General features: G+C 37.1%; 1 protein-coding gene and 1 long non-coding RNA gene across 2 annotated transcripts; one reads left to right on the top strand and one right to left on the bottom strand.

Annotated features, from left to right (window-relative positions):
- Positions 1-951: 951 nt before the first annotated feature.
- On the bottom strand, positions 952-4041 carry LOC103436403 (putative pentatricopeptide repeat-containing protein At2g02150). The gene is made up of 2 exons (XM_070810211.1): positions 3907-4041; positions 952-3664 (listed from the first exon to the last, which is right to left on the bottom strand). Exon 2 carries the CDS (start codon positions 3660-3662, stop codon positions 2505-2507), a length of 1158 nt encoding a protein of 385 aa, XP_070666312.1. The 5' UTR covers positions 3663-3664; positions 3907-4041; the 3' UTR covers positions 952-2504.
- A 150-nt stretch (positions 4042-4191) lies between these two features.
- Positions 4192-13834, top strand: LOC139190031 (uncharacterized). The gene is made up of 2 exons (XR_011574001.1): positions 4192-4647; positions 12799-13834. It is a non-coding gene; the product is annotated as an uncharacterized lncRNA (long non-coding RNA).
- The last annotated feature ends 2906 nt before the right edge of the window (positions 13835-16740 follow it).

Below are 16740 nucleotides of genomic sequence, written 5' to 3'. Positions count from 1 at the left end.
TGCAAATTATAAAACCCGGCGGGCAGATTTTCATCTCAAGGAAAACCACTATGATCCCCTATGAGGAAAATTTCCCAATTCTCCCTTTTGGGTTTCAACTCTCACATAAAATTCTTGGTTCGGCAATTCAAATATAGAAGACGGCTTTTTACTAATAAATCGATATTCAAAATGGTAGGATACCGTTCGTATGGAATTTGGTTAGCAAGTTATAAGGGAGTTACAACTTATAGGAACATTGTTGCTTGAAATTAATACATAAGATGATAGAAGCAGCTTATGCTTTTCAATGTTTTTTACTTCAAAACAGCCATTAGATTTTTGATACAAGCAGTACTATGGAAGGAGAAAACCGAATTTAAAACCTCAAATGCATAAGTAAATGTTCTTCACCCTTTAAGCTACAAACTCCTAACGACTATAAAAAAAATTATAATGAATAGCTCTGAAACTTATGTCAATGGACAGCTATGAATCAATTAACAAGAAGGGGTTCCTGATAAGGATTTTTGGGTGATAAGGATTTAGAGGTATATGTTAGTTTGCACCTTGAACTTGTATAGAGCTGCCAATTACCACCCCCCAAACTTTAATTTTAGCTGTTGACCCTCTTGAACTTGTATAATTAGACAATTTCTCCTCCATACTTTAACTTTAGCATAGTACCCCCTAAAATTTTATAAATAGCCAATTTTCCTCCTAGCTTTAGATTTTAAAATTTTCCATCCAATTTTCCATTCTTTTTGCCCCAATACAATTGTCATGTGTTGTCTGTGTGATCAAACGAAATGGAAATTTTTAAAATCTAGAGTCAGGAAGTGATTTGGCTATTTATAAAAGTTCAAGGGTAATCGGCTAAAATTAAAGTTCAAGGGGAAATTGGCTAATTATAAAAGTTAAGGAGGGTAAACAATTAAAATTAAAGTTTGGAGAAAATTGACAGCTCTGTCAGGGCACAAAACAACAAATATGCCATAATATTAACCCCTCGTTTGTGTGGGTTCATCTACTCTTGTTTGTGAAGCATGGGATATATCAATTACACAATAGGCGGTAAAGCCAAACATAGATGCCCTTACACAAGAAAAACACGTAACCAAGTGTTATGAGCTGAATCAACAATAAAACGAATGATTCTACAACTGCTTTCTCGATAAACAAAATCGTCTCCTAACAGAAGACCCGCAATGTAGCCTTCGACAACTTCTTTAAGCAGATAGTAGCCAAGATCGTCTCAAACCTCGAATGGTAGCCTCGGAAAGGAAAACTGCACTCTCCATTTGAAGCTTTTTCCTTGAGCTTCAAGTTACTCCGGTCGCCAACTGCCTCCGGTATTGCTTCCGGTATCAAAACCCAGGATGGAGCCCGACCAATAACTAACGTTCTCCAAAAGTAATTTCAGTGCCATCCTGTGTCCACAATCCAAGGTTGCTTCCCCCTTTGAGACCTGAGGAAAACAAACCTAAACCAACTACTACAATATCAATGCTATTCACATCCCTCTCTTCCCGTTTTTCCCACCTCTAAAGCACAGTCAACGTCAATTGGAAGTCCGCAAAAAGTGTTGGGCAAGAGATTTCACATTGTTTCATGAAACATCGAAAGAGAAAATGGAATGACTTACTATAGATTAGGATAACTAAACATAGTAGTAACAAGGGTATTTCAATTAATGATGATCAATTAGAGATAAAAAATGAAAACAAATAATAATATTAATCTCGGAAGTGAACCCCCCACAACTCTTTTCTCCACCTGAACCCCTCACTTATTTCTGCCGTCAAGGAACAGAAATATAGAGAGGCGTGCAAGAGGAGAAGGGGATGTGTAGAAATCACTTCCCACTCAAGTAAATTGGCAGGTTTCTGAGGATGTTACCGTCCATTTAACCTTCCCATGATATGTGTAAACTGTGAAGTGCCTTCCAAGACAACCCTATAAAAGTATCAAATATTAAAATAGCTTACTTCGGAAGTTTAGTGTGCAAAGCAAGTTGCAAAAGCACAGATGCGAAAATCCTTTCAAGACACATTTTCAACGGTAAATCACAAGAATGATACTTGTGTTCTAAGTTAAACCATTTCAAAGCAGACAAACAGGAAAGAGATACCGCAAATGCTCTAAAATATGCTACAATGCCAATGCCAATCCAAGACAGTCAGATAGACAACTCAAACCATCATTTCTTCATTATGTTTGAGCACTTGGCTTCATTTATAGTCCTAGACACAAAGAAAGTACGGCTGTGTCATGAAAATTAACTTAGTCATGGATAAATCAATGGCTGTGATTCACCATGATTCCCCAACCTGTTACTCCTGTTCTATAGATGAAATTACCAAAATGTATATAAATAATGAAAAAACATTAAACAGCGAATTTGTTGCCATATTTCTTTAGGGAAAAGTTCATTAAAAAGAATTGAGTTAAAAATATATACTCGATGAATTTGTCTCTTTTACGCTGACAACTAAAAACCCCAAATGACATTATCAACAAGTGAATTAAGAGGTCAACTTGCAAAATCCACCTATTAAAATGGTGTAGCAATAAACATCTGGTATTGTCCCATACGTCTTCATTTCTTCCAAAATCTTCCAAGCTTCATATGTTTCGCCTTTTTGGCAAAAACCAAGGAGTATGGCGTTATAACAATAACTATTAAGAGGTTGATTTCTGCATCTCAAGTTCCGAATAAAGTCCAAAGCAAACTCAACCCATCCAACTTTACAAAGTGCATGAATATATTTGGCGTATACCACAACAGTTGGGTGTTTCCCACGCTTCTCCATTTCCTGAAGAATGTTGGTCGCTTCACCAATATCTACACCCTTCCCTTCATGTCCTTGGCAGTAAAAGTTCATCATAATTGTGTAAGTGTAAACATTAGGTGAAGGACCATACTTTTTTAAACATTCAAATAAAATCCTAACAGATTCCAATATGTTTGCTTCTGCCAAACACTTGAGCAAAAAATTACAAGACCAAATGTGTGGTTCAAGCTGCATGTTTTTGGTCTGCACAGAAACATCCACAGCATTCTCAAGCATCGAGTAGGCAGCAAAAGCCGTAATGAGTGCATCAAATACAAGAGTTCTCGCCCCATTGTGAGATGAATCAAATACATATGGGAACAACCCAAATGCATCATACTTAGCATCTCGATAATAGCAAACAATATCATTGAGAAAAGACTGCACTTCCATTTTCATCCCCGCCAATGCAAAGACATGAACAATAACACTAAATACACTTAAAGAATGAGAAAAGCCATACTGCTTCACAGACCAGGAAAACCTCAGGTCCCATGCAACCTCCCAGTCCAAAGATTTTAACACTCTGGCAACGTCTGGATAAAGTTTCCGGTTTCTCCAAATGCCAGACCTTTCCCTTACAGCTTTAATCTCCTGAATCACATAGGCTTCAACCGGCAATGGGTTTTCCTCAAACACATGGGCATACCTCGTCAACAGCGCAGACGCAGTGGCGTAATAAGCTCTGAAATTTCCCTTCTCCACAAAAAACAGAGAGTTTCTGAGAAAACCCGAATCAACCAAACATGATTTGAACTTGGGCGGATACCCATTACAACCCTGCCAACGTTCTTCAAGTAAAAGATAACACAGTGCCTTATCCCAACTATCCGGGTTGGAAAAACACATGCCTGTGCCAACACTAAAGTCAGAGGACTTAATTTGTAGCCTAAAGTTTCAATATTTCCCAAAAAAAATTGTTTTCGGTAAAATCAGAGAACTGAATTTTCACCCTAAAGTTTCAACCTTTCCCCAAAACAGCAAGTTTTCGGCATCGTTTTTATCAACTAATATCTAGCAGATAGAAGAATCACGAAGGAAAAACAGAGCAAAAAATGGAAGAAAAACTGAAGAATTAAGTGAGATTACATACCTCAGAGAGAGAGAGAGATAAGACGAATCCTCCGACAAAGAAAGCCGGCAGAGAAGTCGCGAGCAGAGGCTGCCGGCGACGCAGGAGAGGAAACGAGAGAGAGAAGAAGTCGAATGAATTGGGGTTTTGCCGGGTCTAATTTTACACGGTAACCAAAAACCTTTTCAAAATTTCAAATTTACCCTGACTCAGCATGCTACGTGCGTGAATAAAATAATGTCATCTGTCACCTAACTTTCTAACCAAACAAAACAGAGAGTACGTGTGTGGACTGTGGACTAACGGAGAAGAGAGATTTTGGGGTGGTGACTGGTGTCGCCGCAGAAGAGAGGAATTGGGCGAGCTGGCATTTTAGACCAACTCGTTTACTCGTTTCAATTCACCCGTTAAAATTAGCATTTAGGTGGACTCGTTAACAAGTCAGATCGTTAACAGATGAACTCGTTAAATAACGGGTCATTTTGAGTTTACTTGCAAAACCGTTAACCTCGCAATTGAGAGTGTTTGTGTAATTTCAATAAAGATAAAACCAAATACATTACTTCTTACTCCTCAATTTGGATTTCCCCATTCAATTGCAAGACAGAACCATCCAAGATGAAAACCGCTCCCTCAACTGCCTCATCTACACCGGCGACCATGACGCCTCCCTTCACTCCTTGGCCACCTACGTTGCTGATCGCGACATCAACCTCCTCCACCCTCCCAAGGTTCTTTTCCTAAATTGGCTTTCATTTCACGGTATGTCCTCTCTCTAGAATTTTGTTTGAGATTCTCTCTCTCTCTCTTTTCCCCTCTATCTCTGTGGTCATATGTTGTTTCAGAAATTTGGAGGGTTTGAATTTCTTTATGGGTTTATACCTGCTTCTGATTAAATCTATTTTTGTTGATCATCCTAAAAAACAAGACATGAGTTCTTCGTATTTTTTAATTTTTGTAGTTATAGATGTTTTTTTTTCTCTTTTTGAGGTGACAATTTCAAAGATTAAGATGGTGTTTAGCTTGTAGTTGATGATGGTTTTACTCCCTTTTTACATAGCTTGCAGTAGTTCAAAAATTAATGATGTTGAAATCATTTCTTGAATAAGTTTGTTGTTGGTTATGCACGATTAGTTGTGGTGTTTCTGCATATTTAGAGTCTAAATTTTTATGGTGGTGAAATCTTCTTCCCTTGTCTTGTTTGCAAGATTAACATTCTCCGATGTTTTTATTTTTAGTACTTTTTTTTCAAAATTCAATTACTATTATTTGGTGCGAGTTTCGAATTACAATTGCCTACTGTTTTGCAAATAGATATTGATGAAAATGACATTGAGGCTATGGAACTGGCAACAGTGAATCTAAATGGTATGCGCAAGTGACCGTTTACCACAGTGGTTGAAAGATGTTAAGTCCTTGCATGACGGTATGGGTTCAAACCCCATTGATGTCTAATCTAACATCTAATTTGACAAAATCTATCGTTTGACCAAAAAACAAAATCTAAATGGTATGCAAATTACAACAACTACAAAAAGTCCTTAAAAAGGAAGACAAAAGGCATGTGGGTAGGTATGATACACCAAAAGAGATTTCGTGTTTGGACTTTGTTTGAAGAATTGCATGTTAGTCCTGATCATATACAACATACGAAATGTAAAAAATGTGGGATAATTATGTATCTTATAGTAGTTTTTGGGACAAAATACATGTTGAATAAATGGATTCATGTAATTAAAAACATCAAACTGATATAAAGAAATATCAAGTTGGATTGTCTTCTCTTCAATATAATCATGATATTTTTATGGGTTATCGATTGAGGCCATAGTTAAGCATGATTTTCTTTTTAGGTTTGTTGAGTATGAGAGCATTAGAGCTTTATTTAAATACATATATTCTAATATCAAATAGCCCTGTAGAAATATTTTTAAGAAATATGTGTTAAAGATGTTTGAAGATGAAAAGATAAAATTTCGAGATTGGTTAGATATAATTGAGGGAAGAATTTGTTTGACATCTAACTTATATCTTCTACTGCAACTGATAGATATATCACACTCACAGTTGACTTTGTTGACAAATAATGAAAACTGCATTAGAAAATTTTAAAGATATGTCATATGCCTCCACCACATACCGATGTTGATTTGTTTGAAAAAAATAATGTGTTATTAGTTGAGTGGGACATTGAAAAGAAATTATTTTCCATTACTATGGATAATGTCATTGCAAATAATTGTTTTGTTGAGTTATTGAAGAAATAATTGAATTTTCGAGGTTGCTACTAATGATAGAAATTCCCTTATATCCGTGCTCCAATACTATTTTCCTAATATCAACTTAATGGAAGAACTTTCCATCCATTAATATCAAACCTCTAAAATTCAATTGTTTCTTCAATAGCGCAAAAAAAAAAATATCATTTGCAGATGCATTATCAAAAGTAATGAAAAATAATTTCTTTTCAATTCCCCAATCAATTAACAATTCATTAAGTTTTTTTTTTTTCCAGATAAAGCAACACCTGTTTGTGGAGGAGACCTGACAAAAATTTAAAATTCTTTTGTGCATTTTTCATTTATTGTCAACAAAGTGATTTGTGAGTGTGAGATATTCATCAATTGCAACAGAAGACCATACGTCAGATGTCAAACAAATTCTTCCCTCAATTGTATCAATCTCGAAGTTTTACATTTTCATCTTCAAACATCCTCGACACATGTTTCTTAACGGTATTTCTACATGGCAGTTTGATATTAGGAGATATGTATTTAAATAAAGCTCTAATGCTCTCATATTCAACAAACCTAAAAACCAAATCATGCTTAACTATAACCTCAATCAAAAATTCAAAAAAAAATATCATGATTAAATTGAGGATAATGCAATCTAACTTGAGATTTCTTCATATCATATTGATGTTTTTTTTATTACATGAACATGGTTTTTGTCCCCCAATTATTATCATATGCATAAACTATCCCACATTTTTTACATTTCTTATGTTGTTTATTACCATGACCAACAAGCAATTCATCAAACAAATTCCAAATACGAGATCTCTTTTGACGTTTCTTACCCACTCGTATGCCTTTTCTTTCTCTTTGAAAGACTTGTTGCAATTGTTGTACCTTGTGTATCACTTAGATTCATTGTTGACATTTCTATAGTTTCAATGTCCTCTTCATCAGGATCCATACGCATGAACCATAAACGAAAACCAACGATGAATAACAAAAAATAATAGGCAGTTATAATTCAATGCTTGCACCAATTCAAAATGAAACCAGCAGGAATCATAAATAATGGTAATTAGGTTCAATGAAAATGGTACTAAAAAAATAAAAATCTCAGAGAATGTTATTCATGCAAACAATAAAGAGGAAGAAAGTTTCACCACCATAAAAATTCATACCACTTAAAGTTGCCTTGAATCTAAGGGGAGGTGTACTCAAACTTGGATTTGAGATAATTTTAATAGATCCTGATAATTGATGGATTTCATAGGATTGTGTAGACTTCTACAAAATCCATATGAATTTTGGAAAATTTTGAGAAGATTCATATAACAGATTTCTATGGATTTTGATAGATTTTGCAACATTGAATCTTAACTGTCAAATACATCTAACAACTTATTGAAATCTTGCAAAATCTTAACCCACAAAATCGGCAACTTAACGAAATCTTGCAAAATCTTTAATTTTTTAATACATCTAGAATTGGATGGATTTTAAAACCAACTATTAAAATTTTCATTGACTACACCTAGATTTACATGGATTCTAAAAATCCTTTAAAATCCATTGGTTGACTATATTAGGATTATAAAGTCTTTTAAAAATCCTTTTAAATTCAAGTTTAACTACACCCCCTAAAGATACAGAAACACAACAACTAATCATTTTGCTCATAACTAGCAACAATCGTATTCAAAGAAATGATTTCACCATCAAATTAATTTATGAACCACTGCAAGCTATGCAAAAAATTAGTAGAGGCATGGTCATCTTCAAGCTACATACCATCTTAATCTTTGAAATTAACTTGAAATTGTCACTTCTTAAAAGAGAAAACAACATCTATAAATACAAAAATTAAAATTAAAATTGAACTTTCTAGAATATGGAAACTTAAGTATCGACCCATCAAAGCAAAGAGAAAAATATGAACAACTCATGTCATGTTTTTGAGGATGATCAACAAAAACATATTCAATTAGAGGCAGAACAAACATAAACCCAGAAAGAAATTGAAACTTCCCAAATTTCTGAAACAACAAAAGATCATTGAGATTGAGAAGAAGGGGGAGAGAGAGAAAGACAGAATCTCAAACAAAATTCCAAAGAGAAAGAGGACTGTGAAATGAAAGTTGCTTAAGGAAGGGAACTTTAGGTGGGTGTACAAGGTTGATGCCGAAGCAGTCGATGGCGTAGGCGATCAAGAAGCGATCACTGTATAGACGAGGTAGTCAAGGGAGGGGCTTTAATCCTGGATGGCTTCGTCCCGCAATCGAAAGGGGAACTCTGAACTGAGGAGTGATGAGTGACGATTATGTTTGGTCATTATTGAAATTACACAAACACCCTTACTAAACGAGTGTTAATGGGTTTCGAGGTAGATCCAAAATGACATGTTATTTAACAGGTGATTAACGAGTTCATCTGTTAACGACCTGACTTGTTAAGCATCCACCCAAAGCTAATTTCAACGGGTGGGTTGGATCAGGTTAACAATTAGATTTAAAATGTAGTTCTAAATGGTATGCAATTTCACTTGTTCTTTTAAAGATAGTTTTAGATTTTCTAGTATGAGCAGAGGGTCTTTCTAATTCCTTTCTCTGAGCCTACTTTTTGCTGCAACTATTCCCTTACTGCTTTAATTCATGAGAATTATAAGATGGTTGCTTTGTACTTTTTGTATTATCATGTTTTACACCTTTTTTCTATAAATATTTCGATTGTGAATTGTGATGTTTTTTACATTCTTCTTTGAAGTGAAGATCTATTTGGGTGATACAGTTTTTATGATGTTAAAGACAGCATGCCCCACAACTTATAACTATGCTACTTGATCACATTTCGCAAACCTTGTGCTTTTGGAGTTTTATTAATTATGTCCCTTATGCTTATGGAGTTTTATTAATTATTTGATTTGGAAAATTGTAAATATATATTATTAATGATGTTGGAGTATTGTTAGTTAATATGATTTCAGAATGTTAGTTAACAAGGTTTTATCATTTTTTCTAGGTTACAATGTTTTATCATATTTGTATTGCAAATTGCAAGACTTATTAACTTTTTGTGTTGGGTACTTCTAAATGTGTTGGACCTCCATGCTTGAAATCTTGATTAAATATGTGTAATTTGTATAAGAATGCAAAATAAAAGAAAAATTATTAATTGGTGTTAACAGGTGAAACGGGTGACCCATTAGCTTAATGGGTTCAATTTGAGTGACATGTGTTGATGCAAAAAATCAGTGAGGATTTTGGTACAACAAAAAGTGTTAAGTTTGTGACCTTCGCTAGATTGCTCCGGTCACTAGTGTGGATAAGTATGTAAATTGATAGAGACAGGGAAGCAAACACAAGATGTACGTGGTTCACCTAGATTGCTTACGTCCACGGAGTAGAGGAGTTCTCATTAATTGTGAAGGGTTAACACAAGTACATAGGTTCAAGCTCTTCTTTTGTGAGTACTAGTGAATGATTTAGTACAAATGACATTAGGAAATATTGTGGGAGAATGATCTCCTTTTATAGAAGAGAGTTTCTAGTTTTGTTCTGATATTGACACGTGTCGTATTGTGATTGGCTTCTGATGTTGACACGTGTCGCGCTATGATTGGCTTCTGATGTCGACACGTGTCGCCCTGTGATTGGCCTCATGGTTGAAGGGAAACTCTTCTGGGTCCTTGACAGTATAACGTTGACCAGTGCTCAGTAGTTTCGCGATTGGTCAAGTATGGTACAAATAGTGTTCCCCTAAGTTCCCAAGTAAGGGAAGCTCCTCGGTTGGGGACTTGCAAGATCCAAGCCGTTGAGTAATCATGAAACTTCTAAGTACCGAAGTGTGATATCATTTTTACTTGCCTTATCTGTCTCATAGGTAGATGTGGCATCTTCTCTAGAAGTATTTTTCCTCCACCCAGGGGTGGTATCTTTAACCGGTGGAGATGCACAAGGTAATGTATCAATTTCACTTGAAGCTTACTTGTAGTTTCGGGCTTGGTCAAGCGCAATACAAACCATGTAGTAGGAGTCCCCCAAGTCAACGAGCTAGGAGATCTGCCGAAAGAGGTGACAGACAAAGTAAGTAAACAGAGTTCCAAGCAATCAGTCCCAGATCATAAGTTTGATTTCGAGTTTCGGCTGATTGTTCATTCTTCCTATCTTGCAGGCAGCAAAAAGGATAAAGAGAAGAAAAAGGAGAAGAGATGATATGAGATACTTTTGCTTTTAAAGAAGTAACTTTCCACAGGCTTATTCTTGAATTGGGCTAGAGGGTTTTCTGGTTTCCTCCATAGTACAAGGTCGACTCAAGAATTTGAGGGCAAAACAAGTCCATCAAATCTAGAGTACATTCGACCTTAATGATATGGGATACTTTTGCTTTTAACCCTAATGATATGAGATACTTTTGCTCTAGTATGACTTGTTTGCAAAGGTATTATTGGGGGGAAAAAAAGCTGAGTATTTCAAGAAACTCTGCTGAGAGTGCCCTCTCGGATGTGAAGAAAATTTGAGCATTTTTTTTATTTGCAAGTCTGCCTGTCTGTGGATGATGGAGGTCGACATATATAGGAATTGTCCCAACAGCAAGTAGTAACACTATTCCTTTATCATTCTCGGTCATAGCAATGTAGTGAGAGCTGCAAGATTCACGTGTTCTAACTTTGTTAGAGCACTTTGAAAAAGTGGTCTGTGGTATCTAGAAAGCTAATGTTGCATGTGAAGATTGTAGACAAATTTTATCCAAAGAAATCTGGCTCTCGAAGTTTGGAGAGCAGTGCCTCTTCAGTTTTTGAACAAGTAATCCTCTTGGGGATCTGGCTCTTGAGATTCGGAGAGCGTTGCCTCTTCAATTTTTGAACAAGCAATCATATTGGGGATCTGGCTCTCGAGATTTAGAGAGCGATGACTCTTCGATTTTTTAGAAAGCAATCATGTTGTGAGTCTGGCTTTTGAGATTCAGATAGCGGTGCTTTTTCGATTTTTGAGAAACGATTTTTGAGAAAGTAATCCTGGTGGCAGTTTGGCTCTCAAGATTTGGAGAGCGGTGCCTCTTTGATTTTTGAGCAAGTAATCCTGTTGGGAGTGTTTTCTCGATGTGAGTAAGGGTTGGGCATTTTTGCCAATCTGCCTTGCCACAGAGCACAGAGGCTGACACACATATGGACTTTCCAGTTATCAAGCAGTGATGATGTTTCTTTACCCTTGTGGGTAATGGTAAGGTAGCTGGACCTTCAAAATTTATGTGTCTAAACTTTGTCAGAGATCTTTGGCAAAGTTATATGTGGTACCCGATGAGCTGATGTTGCATGTGGGGATTGTCGACATATTTTACTCAGAAAAATCTACTTCTCGAAATTGGGAGAGTGGTGCCTCTTCGATTTTTAAACAAACGGCCCTGTTGCCTGTTCTTTTAAAGGGGCACCAATTGTGTGCAAGAAGTACGTTCAGAGAGTTATTGCTTGTAGGAATTTTCCTCTTATTTTCGTACTTCAGAGATTTATTGGACCTCATTTCTCCTTCATCATTTCTGAAAATGTTTGGCATATCTGACTGTCATTTTAACTTGAACTTTGGTGAAGAGGCAGCCATGCTTCCTTAAGACAACATATGGCGCCCATCCTTCTTATCCCCTACTGGTCATCTTACCGTTGGGGACTCTGTGATGAAGAATGATATGACCGTTGCAGTGGTGGCCAGGAACCTTCTCACTCCCAAAGATAACAGACTACTTTCCAAACGGTCTGATGAGTTGGCTGTTAAGGATTATCTGGCTCTCAGTGTTCAGTGTGCAGGTTTTGTGTCTAATATGGCCCAACGCCTATTTGCTCGAACCCACCAAGTTGAATCATTGGCAGCTGAAGTGATAAGTCTCAAACAGGAGATTAGAGGGTTCAAGCATGAGAATAAATAGTTGCACAGGCTCGCACATGACTATGCTACAAACATGAAGAAGAAGCTTGACCAGCTGCAGGAATCTGATGGTCAGATTTTACTTGATCATCAGAGGTTTGTGGGTTTATTCCAAAGGCATTTATTGCCTTCGTCTTCTGGGGCTGTACCGCGTAATGAAGTTCCAAATGATTAACTTTAGGTGCCTCTTCCTTCTGGGGTTCTGCCCAGTACTGAGGCTCTGAATGATCACCCTCCGGTGCTTTCTTTTTCTGGGGCTTTGCCGACTGCTGAGACTTCTCCTGAGCAACCTTTGTGATGGCTCCCTCTTGTTTGTTTATTTTGATTCATGTATATGTACATATTTGTAACTTATCAGAGATATCAATAAATAAGTTTTGCTTCATTTCAACGTATTGTGTTAAATACACCAAAGCCTTCTTCACTAAATTCTTTGAATTTTTCTTTTGTTGAAGCTTGTATGTTGAAGCTTTGTGAGTGAAACATATAGGTTAAGGTAGTGCTCCCTTAATTTCCCGAGTGAGGAAAGCTTCTCGGTTGAAGACTTGAAAAATCCAAGTCACTGAGTGGTCGTGAGACTTCCGATTATCAAGGTGTAGTAGCATATGGTAGGAGTCTCCCAAGTCTCCGGTCGAGGGAGTTGACGAAGGAGGTGTCTTGCTAGGAGCATATTTATGCGATTTAGTTAGCTTGTTTCTTGGCATTTATGTTGTTATTTCGTAGTTATTTTAGTATTTTAAGCTATTTTCGTGTGTTTGTAGGTCCAAAGGGTTAATGTGGCAAAGAAGTGCATTTTGGAGCATTTTGGAGCTTTTTTGGGCAGGGAATGGATGGCATATGCTTGGAGCAAAAGGAATGGACGAAATTTGAAGTTTGTGCATCATCCTCTCCCTATAAATAAACATTTTAGCACACTCATTTCACCCAACACATCCATTCACCTACCACTACATCCACTCATTTCACCCAACACATTCACCTACCACTACATCCACTCATTTCACCCAACACATCCATTCTCCAAACATCCACCCACTACACCCATTACATCCACTTATTACCAAACACTACTCATTACCAAACATTCATCCACTACACCCATTACATCCACTTATTACCAAACATCCACCCACTACACCCATTACATCCACTACACCCATTATATCCACCCACTACACCCATTACATCCACTCATTACCAAACATCTACCCACTACACCCATTACATCCACTCATTACCACAACCCACTACACCCATTACATCCACTCATTACCAAACATTCATCCACTACACCCATTACATCCACTCATTACCAAACATTCACCCACTACACCCATTACATCCACTCATTACAACTCCATACACTACTCTCCCTAGCCTATAAATACATCCACCCTTCACCATAATTTGGATTCCATCTCCATCCAAGGACACTACATTTTCACATCTCACCAATCCATACATTTTCATCTCTTAGCCGTGCAAATCCATTCCATCCATATATCCATACACATCCTAGACACTTGTGCTACAACAAGGTGGTGAAAACAAAAGTCCTTGGCGTTTCAAGCTTGGAACTTTGGAGCATTTTAGGTGTACTTCGTTCTTGCTTTCAATGTCTACTTTGTTATTTCTAATTTTGTTGCAATTATGAGTGGCTAAACCCCTATTTAGTTAGGGGGAAGTTTGAAGCCATGAACATGTTTGAGATTTGAATTGATTTCTTCCAATTGTGATTTGATAAGTTGTGATTGCAATTCAATTATCTATTTTATTCATAACTGATTCTTGTATGTTTATTAAGGATGCATACGTAGTTTTCATGCATGAATTAGATGCTAGAATATAAATGAGTTTCACCTAATCGTTACAAGTTTATATTCATGAGTAGTGAAGGTTATTTATCACAATCGCGTTAATTGAATTCTTGGCAATTGTATCATGCATTCATAGTTATAATTGCCTCGTCAACACTTATGATTTTCATTGAACGTAATGATCTCTGATTGTATCTCTATTATGCATTCATATAGGGGACTTTTAGAGAATAATTTGGGTTGTCGCCTGCATTCATCCAATTCAATGAGTAAAGGAAAATTTGAGGATTAATTTGTGCATCACGGTTAATCTAGGGTTTGAGCATCATAGTTTATTGAAAAGCAATTGCAAATCGATTCATGTACAAGTGTGTCATGTGTGAAGAACGGACCTCTAACTAATCCATCCATCATCGTATTCCTCAAATTTGTCTTACAATCTGCCTAGTTTTATAACTTGTTTGTTTGTTTCAAATTCATCAAAACCAAAATCCCCATTTTACTTTCTTGTTTCAAATTGTTAAATTTCAGTTTTGTTTGTGTAATTTGAGTGTTTTGATTCAAACCAAAACACTAAATTCGTCCAAAATTGTATTAGAGTCAAATCTGCCCAGTTTGTGTTTTTAGGCAGTTTCGAGTCTTTAGAATCTGTTTTGAGTCCCTTGAGTCTATTCAAACGTTTTTAACTTTGTTTTTATGTTTTTGAGTAAGTTTAGAGGTTTTAGCAAGCCCTCCTAATCCCCGGTTTAGAACGATCCCTACTTGCATTTATACTACAATTTGACAACAAGAGGGTTTAATTTGTGTGTTAAGTTAATTTTCGCATCAAATTTTTGGCGCCGTTGCCGGGGATTAGCAATTTTGCTAATCCCTTGTTATTTCTTTTTGTTTATTTTCATGTGTTTTTGTTCCTAGTTGATGACTTTACTTGTTTTCTTGTTTTAGGTGGTTTATGATTCGAAGTTCTCAACCTATTCATAAGCACATCCGTGACTTTGACGATGATTTTGAACGAACTTTGAGACGAGCAAGGAATCAACAAGAACCCCAACCATTTCAACCTGCACCAGATCTTGGAGAAGACAAAGTAGAAGAGCAAGAGGAACCCATGGCACAGGTTGTAGAGGAAGATCCCAACATGGCAGCCCTAGGGAAGACGTACGAGTTCGAATTGAAATCAAGTTTGTTGCATCACATTCCTAAGTTCCACGGGATGTCCATGGAAGATCCTAATAAACACTTGAAAGAGTTTAAGGTTGTTTGCTTGAGCATGACCCCTGTGAATGTTGATGGAAGCATTCTGAAAATGAAGGCTTTTCCCTTTTCTCTCTTAGAAAAGGCTAAAGATTGGCTTTATGAGCTAGCCCCCGGAACTGTCACATCATGGGAGAGTATGAAACGGGCATTTTTGGAGAAGTTTTTCCCAACCTCTCGAGTCATTCTACTACGCAAAAGGATTAGTGGCATTCAGCAAAACCAAGGTGAATCCTTTCCCACTTACTATGAGCGTTTTAAAACCCTTGTTGCTTCATGTCCACAGCACCAGATGAAAGATGAGCTTCTTCTTCAATATTTCTACGAAGGGCATCTACCAATTGAACGCCAAATGCTAGACGCCTCAACGGGATGAGCCTTGGTGGACAAAACACTTATGGCTACCAAGACCTTAATTACTAATCAAACATTGAATGCTCAACAATATGAAGGCGTTGGTCAAGGGGACACCCCACGGTAGCAAGTGAATGAGGTAAGTTTCATATCCGACATTCAATCGCAATTAGCTAATCTTACTTCCATTGTGTCTCAGATGGCCGACGGAATGAGGATGAAAGAACCAAGTGTATGTGGTGTGTGTTCTATCCAAGGACATGCCTTTGAAAAGTGCCCGCAATTGATTGAAAATGGTGGATGGGAAAGTGCCAATGCAATTGGATTTCAAGGCCAAAACCAGCCAAGGAATGATCCATATTCTAATACGTACAATCCAAGTTGGAGAGACCATCTAAATTTCAGGTGGAGGGAGCCCCAACAACCCTAACAACAAGAAGGCTTTAGGCAGCAACCTCCAGGCTTCTATACCAAGCAATACACACCAACACAAGCCCCACAACAACCTGCCCAAAATACCTCACATCTTTAGATAATGAGACACTTCTTAAGTTACTCACCAATTTGTCTCAGGGGCAAGAAAATCAAGCCAAAGCAATGCAAAACCAAGACAAAAGGGTGGACCAAATGGAGAAGCAAATTAAGCAGATTACGGAGTTTGTAGGACAATTCAGAGAGCAAGGTAAGTTGCCTAGTTCAACCGTTGTCAACCCGAAGGGAGGATTCAAATATGCAAAAGCCATAAGTTTGCGAAGTCGAAAACAAGTTGGATCTGATCCCCAACCGTCCAATTCACGTTCCAATGAGGTTGAAGAGTTGATAATTGAAAAGGAGAAGCAAAGCACCCCCACGGAAAGGGTGGAAACACCTTTGCCGCAGGCCCCAAAAGCTCATAAACCATCCAATTCGGCCAACAAAGGTAAGGAAGTTCCAATTTTGATTAATTCTAACGTTGTTCCTCCAAATGTACCCTTTCCTCGTAGGTTTATGCAATCAAAGAAGGAGGAGGCTGAAAAGGATATTTTGGAAACGTTTAGAAAAGTTCAAGTTAATTTACCACTTTTGGATGCAATTAAGCAAGTTCCAAGGTATGCCAAGTTTTTAAAAGAACTTTGCACAACTAGGAAGAGAATTTCGAGCAAAGAGGTTGTCAAGGTAAGTGAAAATGTCTCAACTGTTTTACAACGTAAATTGCCCACTAAATGTAAAGATCCGGGAAGTTTTACCATTCCTTGTGTAATTGGTAATACTCGTTTTGAATCGGCCATGTTAGACTTA

Source organism: Malus domestica, chromosome 12, assembly GCF_042453785.1.
Source record: "Malus domestica chromosome 12, GDT2T_hap1".
In the NCBI taxonomy this organism is placed as follows: domain Eukaryota; kingdom Viridiplantae; phylum Streptophyta; class Magnoliopsida; order Rosales; family Rosaceae; genus Malus; species Malus domestica.
This window is presented reverse-complemented; position numbering and strand designations above follow the sequence as displayed.

Coding starts and splice junctions, on each gene's coding strand:
- LOC103436403 (XM_070810211.1), bottom strand. CDS start 3,662: ATGTGTTTTTCCAACCCGGATAGTTGGGATAAGGCACTGTGTTATCTT.